General features: G+C 37.0%; 1 protein-coding gene across 1 annotated transcript; it reads right to left on the bottom strand.

Moving 5' to 3' along the window:
- Window positions 1-8,761: 8,761 nt before the first annotated feature.
- Window positions 8,762-11,837, bottom strand: LOC140160249 (neuronal acetylcholine receptor subunit alpha-10-like). Its single transcript, XM_072183527.1, has 4 exons — window positions 11,777-11,837; window positions 10,671-10,819; window positions 10,204-10,248; window positions 8,762-8,956 (listed from the first exon to the last, which is right to left on the bottom strand). The coding sequence occupies exons 1-4, from the start codon at window positions 11,835-11,837 to the stop codon at window positions 8,762-8,764; spliced, it is 450 nt and encodes a 149-aa protein (XP_072039628.1).
- Window positions 11,838-12,267: the final 430 nt, after the last annotated feature.

Genomic DNA, 12,267 nt, shown 5'->3' with positions numbered 1-12,267 from the left:
AGGGGGCATGATCAGAGGGCCTCGGCCTGGTAATTAACCCTAACCGCCTAAGGGCAAGAAGGAAGGAATAAAGAGAGAACACAAAGAAAGAAGTTGTTTGCTCTGGGTGAGATTCGAACCCGATACCCCTAGCATGCCAAGCACTGGGTCGCCGACACTTTGCCATGGGTGTTGGACTTCGCTGGCCAGCCCAACACCCACTCGCGCCCGGCGCGTCTGCGTGCTAAAGTAAACCACGCAGACGACGCTGACGCATCGTTGTTAATCGGTGATGAACAACGGTGAAACATGATTGAATCGGCGCGTCTGCGTGGTTTACTTCGCTTTTTTTTCAGTGTTTGTTTTATAGCTTGTTTTTCAACTTCTCTTTTAATATGCATATTTTTTTAGTGATTCTGTATTGCATTTTGTCTGCTTTTCTTATCAGATTGCTTTACAATTGAATCCCAATGGAAATTAGCCTCCTTTTGGAGGCTTTTTTTGGGTAATCCAATATTTTAATTCAGCATTGTTTGATACATTGTATTTGTTAAAATTTATATTGTATTACTTTCTCGTCTTTGTATGTTAAATTTTAATCGAATAAAATCAATCAATCAATCAATCAATCAATCACTTGCTTCATATCATTAAAAAAAGGTTTTTTTCAAGTTCTCAAGAAGTCATGTGTCACATCTACATCTACATCTACATCTACATCTACAAAAACACTCAACAAAGTTGCATGAAAGCAATATCTATGAGGTGATTAAAGGCGCCAGTTGAAATCAACATGGCTAAACAAAAACCTAAACTACGTGTTATTAATAAAACTCTTAAAGCAGTCAGCTGATTTGGCAATATACACGGAAGGAGGTAGGGAGTTCCATTCGATGATTGTCCGAGGGAAGAAACTATATTTGTAGGCATTTACGTGAGGTGTCATAACTCAAAACCTTTGGGGATGGGTATTGACGAGTTTTAACTGTCTGTGTTTGAACATAATCAGGAATGGGAATTGCAATTTCACCATTTTGAATTTTATACATGGTTGTTAATCTATGTTGCATTCCGTCGCTGCTCAAGGGTAGGCCACTGCAAATTTGAAGGATGTTAGTGACAATGCCCTCTGTTCTTTTGTAATTGTTGGATACAAACCGAGCTGCCCTGCGCTGTATTGCCTCAATTTTTTGGATGTCGGATACATTATGGGGTCCCATACAGCGCAAGCAAACTCAAGGTGCGGTCTTACCAATGCAAAGTACATTTGCTGTTTTACGTACTTTGGGCACCTCCAGAGATTTCTGCGAATAAACCAAAGAGCATTGTTGGCTTTAACCGCAATATTATTGATGTGATTTGACCATTTAAGGTTACTACTGAGCTATGGGTGATGCAAAGAAACGTATTTGCGTAGAACTATCAAGGTTGTTTGCTATATCATTAATGTAAATTAAAAACATCAAAGGTCCCAACACCGTTCCCTGAGGTACTCATGACTTGACTGAAGTTGGTATTGAACATTCTCCATCCACAACGACCCGTTGTGTTCGGGTCGTCAGCCATTTTTTAATCCAATTCAAGCTGTTGCCACGTATACCATAAAAATCAAGTTTCTGGATCAATCGCTGGTGGGGAACGGTGTCAAAAGCTTTTTGGAAGTCTAATATTAATATATCAGTTTGGAATTTATGGTCAAGATTTCTAGCCAAGTCTTCCACAGTGATGAGAGTACTGTGCTCTGAATCTGTGCTGGAAAGTGAATAATATTGGAATTTCTCTAGGTGTGACATAATATGAGAAAATAGAATGTGCTCGAACAATTTACAAGATACTGATGTCAACGATACAAGTCTACACCAGGCACAAAAAGAAACTCGTCAGTTATATTCATCCTTGCTGTTCAATAACTTGATAGTTGCAACTTTTCATTTTGGGGTTTGAGAGTTTGGAGGCGCATATCTTGGTCAATTCTTGGTCAATGTTCACGAACAGGGTGTCAAATGAGAAAGAAAAGTCCAATTAACAAAATGTATATTTCAGAATAATCCAAAATTATCAAGTTATTGAACAGCAAGGATGAATATAACTGACGAGTTTCTTTTTGTGCCTGGTGTATTATAGTTGGCAGGGATACTCTTGTCACCTTTCTTAAAAATAGCTGTTATATTTGCTATGAGCCAGTCGACGGGTACATCACCTGTATCAAGGGATTGTTGAAAAATGTGACTCAGCGCAGACGGAACATCATCGGGGCCACTTGCTTTCTTTTGATTAATATTACTAAGCAACTTTTCAACTCCCTCGGTATCTACTCTAAGAACATCTATTGTAGGTATAGGGTTACCTGCTGCAGTTGGTATAATTGATAGATTTTCTGTGGTAAATACACTACAATACTGGTTACTAAGGGTTACTAAGAGCATTTGCCTTATCTTTCCCACTCACCATGTCTTTGCCATCAACCTGAAGTGTAGCATCCCCTGTGCCATCACGTTTAAGGCTTTTTACATGTCCCCAGAATTTTTTGTTGACAGATGGTTTTGAGTTTTCTTGATTGCTGTCTTCAAGAAGACCCATTAGATTTTTTGGAACATCTTAATTCTGTTTGCACTGTCTTTCTTTCTAAGTTTTGAGAACTTTTCCCAGGTTTTGCTGTGTTTATGACTCTTAGAAGCATTATATACCCTTTTCTTTTTACGGATGAGTCTACGAATTGGCTGCGTCATCCAAGGAACGTCCCATCTCTGTTTAACAATTTTTTGAGGCACATGAATAGTTAGCAACTCATTGTGATTTGAACAGTACCCAATTGTCACTGGCAGTACCCAATTGTCACTGGCAGAATTCGTATTTTCAGATGCAGATGCAGCCTTCTTGATCTCTTCCACGTTCATTTTCCTAAAAAATAAAACTTTTACAAGGAGGTTTCCTGCGTAGCTTAGCCTTGATATTGACTGTGGCTGTTACAACAGAGTGATCACTCATACCAGGGAGACAATTACTTCTTCCACAAGATCAGGGTTAGTGGTAAATAGAAGATCCAATATATGTGACCGTTCACGGCGAATGAGCCGTAAATTCCTCCCCGGTCAATTTTGTTTTATTTCGTGTTTAAAAATAAACATCATAAACTTAAAAATGGTATATCATTTGACTTCAAACGATATCCAGAAGCGGGGTTATGGTTTGTTAAACTTTGCCCCTTCAACAAAATTATAGCTTTTTACGTTTTTACGTGTGTCTCTTTTTCCACGTTGCTGGCAATAAATATCAAACAGTCATAATTGGCGGTCAAATCATATCATCCCCAAGTCAACGAGGTTTAAGAAAGTTCTCTCATTGTTAATTGTTGGTTATGCATACCTGTACAAAATACAATGCCTGGTAACCCACCACTTGAACAGGATTTAGCAAAAGCAAACAAAGACCAGAGCTATTAAAAGTTCTATAGCCATCTAAGGTAGAAGCTTATTATCCACTTCAACAATAGGATCATTGATTAGTTTTTGACTATCAAAATGAGACAGATGTCGGGCCAGCTTAAGTTACCGATGAATACGACCTTCGTACACATTTTACATCATAAATCAGAATACAATTTAGGGAATTTACGGCCCATTTGTGCTGCCGGGTCACATATTATCTAACCGGGTCGGTTCATGAACATGTTGATGTAATCCATGCTCGTTCACCGTATCCAGCAATAACCTATTGACAACATGGCCATATATTGGGGATTAGGTAATACAACTTGATCATCCCAGTCTATGCGGTGGCAATTAAAATCACCCGCAAGAATTACATTTGGCAGACCACCATTTTGCGATAACTTGCTAAGAGACTCGTTGAGCTCATTTAAGGGCTCAAGTCTGTCATTAGTTGGCCTATAAAAATCACTATATCGGCATGATATTCTACTGTACTATAAACATAATAGGAGGAACGATCATGGAAAGAGTTGTAATAAATATACACGCTACCATTAATAATCGATTGATCATCGAAGCCACCTGCTTCCCATTTAAACTCACGCGATCTGCAACATCTACTGTATCGACGTCGGACTCTCCCTTGTTGCCGTCATCTTCTTTGTTTTCCATCATCATTTTATCACCAAAGCTTTTTTGGTTTGAGTCATTTATTTTACGAATGACTTGTTCCTCTTGCATATGGTTATTCGGTGTCATTATTTTATAAAGTTTAAAAAGCCATGTTGGTACATCATTTGATGACTGTTGTTGTTGAAAATACGCCGTGATAACACCGGTCATTACAGAAAGGCATCCAATCACAATCATGGGATTGAAGTAATAAGCTGTTAAAACGAGAGAACAATACAAAATATTATGATCAGTATAGTTGATGTGGACAAATCTTCATTTATGCTAGGTTGCTATTATCTCCTTATTTGGTGAGATTGGAGTTGAAGCATTTATAGCCGTCTTTCATTTCGTGACTGGAATTCTATATGCATGTAATGGAAAAGAGTGCAAAATTTAAACGACATGAAAATGATAATGTTTTAAAAATGCGCGGTTAAAGGGACCATTGAAAGAAAAACATATTTGGTATCAAAATAAAGCTAATAACATATAGAATCCATTTCTAAAATGATAAACGCAATTTTCCTTTATTTTACCCCCCCAAATCAGCAAATAAAGACAAAGCGCCCAATGTCGCGTCGTTCAGCCCAATTCATATGTGCAGAGACACGTGGCAACCCCTGTGACGTCAAAGTGGTTATGCTTTCCGCTGCATGGCAACACTGTATAGTCCAGACTTGGTCCTAAACCAACGCATGAACGTGTTTGCAGCAATGAATTTTTATGTGCCTTTTAGGCCTAACAAGTATATTAAAAAGGATATTATAATATAAATTACAAAGCTACAATGACTTCTATGATAGGCCTATATATAAATTCTAGCTAGGCCTACAAAATTGGCCAACAACGGGGAAACATAAGTAAGTTAGGCCTAGGCCTTCATATTGACAAAGTCAAAGCTGTCAGTGCTAGCTGCATGCTCGGCGTCTGCAAGGCATTCTGATATAGCAACTCTTTACTTATATTTCCTCTGAAATATCTGGTGAGGATAGGAAAGAGGCAATGATGTTTCGGGTTAGCTCATGACATGCGACTTAATTTCTTTAGGCCTAATTAGCCTACCTCCCGGACGTGCGGCCTAGGTTAGGCCGTATAAAATTAATATGTTGGTTCTCGTCCAGAGGATTTTCATGAATTGATGAGGGAGGAGGTGGTTTTTTTTCAGTGTAAAATCAGCATTGTCTGCAGTTTTCGGTCTTTTCCAACAGTGCTCGAGGAAACGATGACGCACTTTTTTTTCAAATGTGAGATTCTGAGGGATAACCCCCTAGAGTAGGCCCTACCACAAAAAGACTTGGAACTGGTTCTTGTTCTCTAATAAACTTATTTATAGGCCTATGTATGAAAAATTCATAAATCATTCCAAAGTCTAAATTAATTGAAAAATCTATAAAAAAAATCTGACAAATCCCAGAAATTGAGGAGGGAGGGGACGAGAACCAAATTAATTTTATACGGCCTTAACCGCCAGGCCTAACGCAAGCCGATCCTGACTCCGAAGTTTGGAAGCTGAATTGCGAGTGATTAAAGTGTGTTGCTTGTTTCTAAACGGTCGCTCCGTGTAGAGACACACTTATGGGACCAGATTCAAAACAAAAGTCAGGCTCGGGAGAGCGAGTTGGCGCGGTTGTTTCCTCGCCTTTTACCACTACTACTACTGAAGTCCCGGGTTCAACTTCAAGCCCCTGGCGCGCGGCCCAAAGACTCATGTGAACTTGGTTTATCTCGATCCCGCAGGTTTTCTTCGGGATCTCCAGTTTCCTCCTGCTTCTCAAAAATGGGTGATTAGTTGTTTAGTTATCAAAAACTTTCTTCACCCAATGAAATTTGGGGAGCTGAAAAGATAATTGGTGGATGTTACAATCCAAGTGCGGCTATTTACTGTCAGCCTTTAGTTTACGTTATGAAAATGCTTATAGGGCCTAGGCCTAATCCAATCTCAACTCCCACTGATACTTAGCTTATGCCATAGTCGATTTTTGATAAATAAAAATACGTTATTAATCATGATGAACGCATTCAGTTGAACTTATACTGATATCTATTACATCAAAATACTAGTATAAAATGGGTATGAAAAAGTTTATATTTTATATTTGTGACAGAAAAAGTAAAGTATACGTAGGCTTATATTATTGAATGCAACATATCATAATGGCATAACTATAATGGAACTTCAATACTGAACAATTCTAATTTTAGAATCTGCCAGTTTATTACGAGTTAAAAATCACTTGGGAAGCTAACATACGTAGAGGGAGTACGGTGACTGAAAAGATAATCAGTTGTGAAAATCTATCAATTGTGCACAAATTAATTAAATCGGAGTTCTAAGCTTAAATGCAATATCATGCACAATCATGACAATGGGCAAGTGGACTAAGGAGTAGTCTAACTGATACTTGAAAGTGCAAAGTGTCCGAGCGTTTTATCAAAGGTAGGCCTACAGTTATAAAGTTTATGTTGATTGGGTAAATCTTGTAAACTACAGCGCGCCTGGCTGGATATTTCGTTTTTAGAAATGACTGACATCAATTTCGCATAGCCTAGGCCTACCCCGGTCCTAACCATCCATGGATTAAAATAAGGCCTATAATATTTCCCATTTGATGTTTGTAGCATATAGGATTTTTGAAGGCCTATATGTATGTTTATAGGCGCTCCTCGTAATTTATTTCCAGAACAGCTTGCATGTCATGTTCTTCTGAACCAACTTCTTCATCTGCCGTTCAGCTACTGCCCCAGTGCCAACGGCTCAAATAATATTTGCAAGTCTCCCGTATAACACATGGTAGGTCTATAGGGGAATAAATTTGCAAAATAAAAGGGCCTAGGCCTATTTTGCATTGTTTGGGGTATGAAAATAAGCACTTTTGAAAGTTAACTTATGGAAGAAAAAGCTTTTTTATACCAATTGTCAGGTTTTGGAAAAAATAATCATCTCTTGAATATTTTTTAAGGTAGGTCCTACGGAAAAATACATAGGCCTATAATAATAATACCCATGGGAGGTGCTCGCGCCGGCACATCATCTGCAATTTATGTGTTGGGCCAAATCTTGGCGATATTCCCCTCAACATCGTCACTATATCATAGGCCTAGCTATAGGCATACTCATAATTAGTTTTATGGTTTTATATATGCCATGTAGGGCCTACATAAAGTCATCGGAATCATGGTCATGTTGACCGGGGGGTTGAATTTATGAATAAGTAAAACAATAAGCTGCATATGCTTGATGATGATAAAAAACAATTGATCGTCCCCGCCCACTTCCTTTTGCATGGCATTGCAATTGAGGGAGTCTGTTTTAATGCTATTTTCTTTATAATAAGGGAAAACTTCTTTTTTTAAATGTTTCAAAAGTTAATAATAGTTTAGATTTGCTTTTGTCCAATAAGCATTTCAATTTAGAGGCTTTGTTTTAATCATCCTCTCAGAGAACCATCAAATAACAAGACCCTCGATCCTATCATCCTCCTCTACAAATTACACAACTAGTAATAATGTCCGGGAATAATAGGCCTACATAGGCCTAAATGATCCATTTGCATTGTAAAAAATAACTAATAATTAAATAAAAAGGCCCTCCACTTCCTCTTTTTGATAACATGTGGACAATCAACTGGAATTTTGTTTTTACTTGACCTTTAAATAATTATAAGTGGTTGTATTACCATGATTATTGCATCTGATATTTAGATCGCGATCGCTGTTGTAAAATTATTCCGTCAAAAATGTCAACGCAACACAAAACGCGTAACCACAATGACGTCATCAGAAAGCGCCCAATTTTCTACTTTTGATAAATGACGCGCAATGTAGCGTCGGAAGGGGGTAAATCGAGTACGTTGTTTTCATTGTATTTTTATTGCTAAAAAAGTTAGTTCTTCAATTGTTTTAGATATTGATTCTATATTTTATGGGCTTTATTTTGATACCAAATCATATTTTCTTTCAATGGTCCCTTTAAGAAAGGAAGGTTTCAAAAAGGCTTGTAAAATATAATGGAATGCAAGTTGTAACTGATTTATTGAATACCAAACTGAGAATTCACCGATCAAAAAGATTTACATGAATAGAGAAAAAAAGAATTGCTCACATATAATAACAGGAATATTGTCCGATGCAGGTGGAATGGATTCTCCAATCAGTTGCTGAAGCAGTACCAATGCTAAGAAATTGGTTATTCCCAATGATACCTTCTCTCCCGATTCCGTCGGCAGTATGAAAACCATCAGGTTAATAAAGGACAGCAAGGTACACGGTATAATAATTAACAGTACGTAAAACAGTGGTCGCCGGCTCAATATCAGGGATACCTGTATTTGAGGGAATACGCCGTCAAATCCGTCATAGGTTCGGTTGTAACGTATTATTGTTACCTCAGTTAGGTTCCAAACGCCATTTTCAGTAAAAAACGAGCCACTCGGGCGGTTCGAACTGACGAAGAGGTCTAACGATTTACGTTCGTAAACCCATGAGGCGAAGGTTAGTGTGCAATTTTGGGTGTCACATGGAAAAAATCGGGCATCCATTCTACAGGATGTGGTGAAGGTAGTTTGAGAAGACCAAAACACGTTACCATCAGGGGATATTAATGGTAGCGTATTGTCAGCGTCATCAGATTTTATCCTATAAAAGACAGAGCAAACAAATGATCGTAATAGATTGTGTTAACAATGTACAGGGATTAAAATAACAGCAAACATAATTATGTTAAAGGTACGTATTTCTAAATGAAGTACGGAGTGGACGTACCTCTCCACTAAATATATATCCGGACGCCAAATTTTTGTGAATGGAATGTGTAATGCGGTAATGTCAGGGTACTCTGTTGTATTCCATGTGAGAAATTCATCCGTCCATTGCTAAAATAAAGATAAAGAAAAAATAAAAACAATTGGAATTCAGTCAGTCGGACATCCGGGAACATTGTCCTATTTGCACAAGCGCTCGCATAGCAACCAGCTCGAGAAAGGGGAACGGCACATGCGCACACTGGTTTTACAAAGCTAATTCCCCTTTGTGACGTTAGCCCGACCAAGATAATACCAACTGGCCTCTGATTTACGTCAAAACCGCCATTTTTATATACTTGATATATCATCGTCTAGTATTTGTTTTATTTTACACGCCAAAGAGCTTCAAAATACCGCAGTATCAAAGCAATATAAATTCTAAATTCTAAATTCGTTTATAAAATGTCCGCCTCAGACCAAGGTGTCTGTTAAGCAATTAGCTTCCGTACGTAAACAGTAATTCGTGAACAATATTAGCCATATACAAGATCGATGCAACTCGTTCAATACTGCTTCATTTTGAATAGTGTAGTAAGGTGTATGAAATCATATTATGAGATCCATCAATCAGTAGCGTGTTTTGAATATATCTCATATCGTCTAATGAACCACTAAGTTATCGCTTAGATATAAATTGTCATTTGTAACAACAGATGACGACCTTTAACCCCAAATATAAAATACCACATATCAAAAGTAAGGATGAGGGTTCCTATTTAACTTTTCAAAAGTCTGCGAATGTGGTCTTTTATAAGGGCTCGGATAGGAACGTTTTACATAGTATTTTGTGGAGCTTGAGAGCACATCAGACACATCAAATTGCATTCTGAATACAAGGAATTTCCTTCTGATATCAAATAATTTACCTTTTTTAAATTGGCGATATAATATAAATTGTATGGCGAATAATAAAGCAAAATGAATTCAAAGGTGTGCTTGTGTTCAACTTTAATTGAGCCCCAAATGCCCTCTAGCTCTACTAGTACTAGGTTGCCATGGCATGATGCTAGTATAAACAATAGAAGTCGATTTCCATGTAAAGTAAGCGTAGAACAAATATCTATGCCAAGTCCCATTAGCTATTATTTACAAATACTTTCATTAATACCATAAATTATATTAAATTTAACCGGTTCACTAACAATGTAATATGAGTAATTCTAGAAATGGCATGTTGTAGTATTACGTTGACCGCTGTTGTGTGAATATCGTTCGAGATTTCAAATTACCATGTTGACGCTGCATATGATAATTCGGCATATTATTTTTATAAATACTTGAATTACGTAGTGTTACCTTTATATTATGATTCTTACCAGTTCCAGCAAGGCAACCATTTTAAGAAGTTGATCACGTTCATTCTGAAAACAAATATAAGTTGTAATATGATAAAAAATAACTTTATTTTATGCAACAAAATGATGGTGGAGAGGCAACAAAACCAGACACCTAGTGATGAATCCCTTTTCGAAATATTCCGAATAAAATGCATAATAAACAGAATAGGACAAGGAAATTACTGAACAACACAGGGTCTGTGCAGATAGATGCATAAACCTGATATCAAATGAACTATTGATAATGCAAAAATTATAATAAATACCACAAAATTTACATCCTTTACATAATTCATGTAGATACTGAAAAAAAACCTTTTTGGTATACGTATAACAAATCTACACACGACACCATGTTATACAAACGGCCTCATGTTAGACAAGTTGATTTTGATCAAAGATATTTCAATTTTGCGAAATATCAATTTTAAACCTTGCTGACTCACCAGATCAATAATTTGCTGAATGAACATAAAGAGATATACGTCCACTGTCTTGTTGTATTGTTTTACTGGCCTAGTAAAAGGAGGTCCATATTTACCCAGCAGCTCTTCTACGAGACATTTGTGTGTGGCTGATGACATACAGCTTCCATCTGGAATACGGAAAAGATAGAAATGTGTCTTCTATGTATTCAATACTTGTACGCTAAACCACTATAATAAGATGTCTTTGGACACGTTAAAGGGCTTTTGCAAAAAGAGAGATTTCGCAAAAAGCCAAGTGATAAAACATTGCCTTTTTTCATAGATTGAATACTCAGGAGACATATAGTTAGCGCTGTGTAAATAGCAGCTGGTCGGCTCTTGAACTGTGTTTGAGGATCAAGTTACGGATGTGGAACTTAATTACAAATCATGAATTTGTTCACAGAAGACTCCGAATTAAGTCTTTAACTAATTCAGATGAGAATTAATATACGGATATACGGATAAACATTGTGTACCAGATTTTGCCCAATATTAAAACCTTAATGTACGATTTCTGTCTTTTTTAATTTTATTATTTTTTATTCAAAATGTTGAAATAATATTAGTAATAACTGTCGGGAAGGGTTGCTGTCCATTTTAAGAAACCCCACTGGTTATTTTGGCCATTTAACATGCAGTTCTATGGAAGGACACATTATCATAATTTTAAAATTATGATAATATGTCGAACTTTGCTCTGTTGACCTACAAAGACAAGAAATTTGTCCGATTCCATTTAGGTGCAAGTTGGGACATGTGTAAACATTACAAATATGCAAAACAATCAGGCTTGAAAAAAAAAACAATTTCATATTATAAGATCGTACATTATAGCTTTAAGGGCACAAGGTTTATGAAATCTTTCAGAACCCGTCAGTTTCAAAGTTATAAAACTCATATTTACGCTGTCTTTCACTAAGCAAGATAATGATGCTTCTAATAAACAAGAAAAGCATGATATGCTCATTTTAACAACTAAGAACTGTTTTGATACCTCAACACCTGGTAATGTAGCATCAATGGGACTCATCTCAATTCTATGAAAACCTTAAGCTTGCATATCAATATACAATAAAACTTACCATTTGCAGGCAGCACAGAAATAGAAATGAAAATCATGAACTGAATATTGTAGTATTTCATCGCTTCTGATGCAAGGACCGATTGTCATTCACTTTCCCAATCAACTGCACCACAACCAACTCCCGTGATCGGCACGCTACAGTGATACGATTTATAATGTATAAATATCACATAGCACGTGACCATTTATAATTACAAGGATTTCAACAAAATAAACGCAGATTTGGCTTCTTTTAAAACACTTTAGTAAAGGACCAGCCTGTAGACTTCGTGACCAAATCATGTTTGAGAGTCATTTTGGGATCTTTAATTGATTCTGGGTAAATTTAGCTTGGGCTCACCTCCTGAAACTTCTGGGCATGATACTGATCCTGATGTAACTCAGATTATGCCATGAAACCTGCCGTATTTTAGCTGCACTTTGTGTTGCTTGTAAAGCTTCGCAAGACAACATGACTTGCTACACATTAATACCCCGGAACCGGTTCTG

The sequence above is a fragment of the Amphiura filiformis genome, chromosome 1 (genome assembly GCF_039555335.1).
Source record: "Amphiura filiformis chromosome 1, Afil_fr2py, whole genome shotgun sequence".
In the NCBI taxonomy this organism is placed as follows: Eukaryota; Metazoa; Echinodermata; class Ophiuroidea; order Amphilepidida; family Amphiuridae; genus Amphiura; species Amphiura filiformis.
This window is presented reverse-complemented; position numbering and strand designations above follow the sequence as displayed.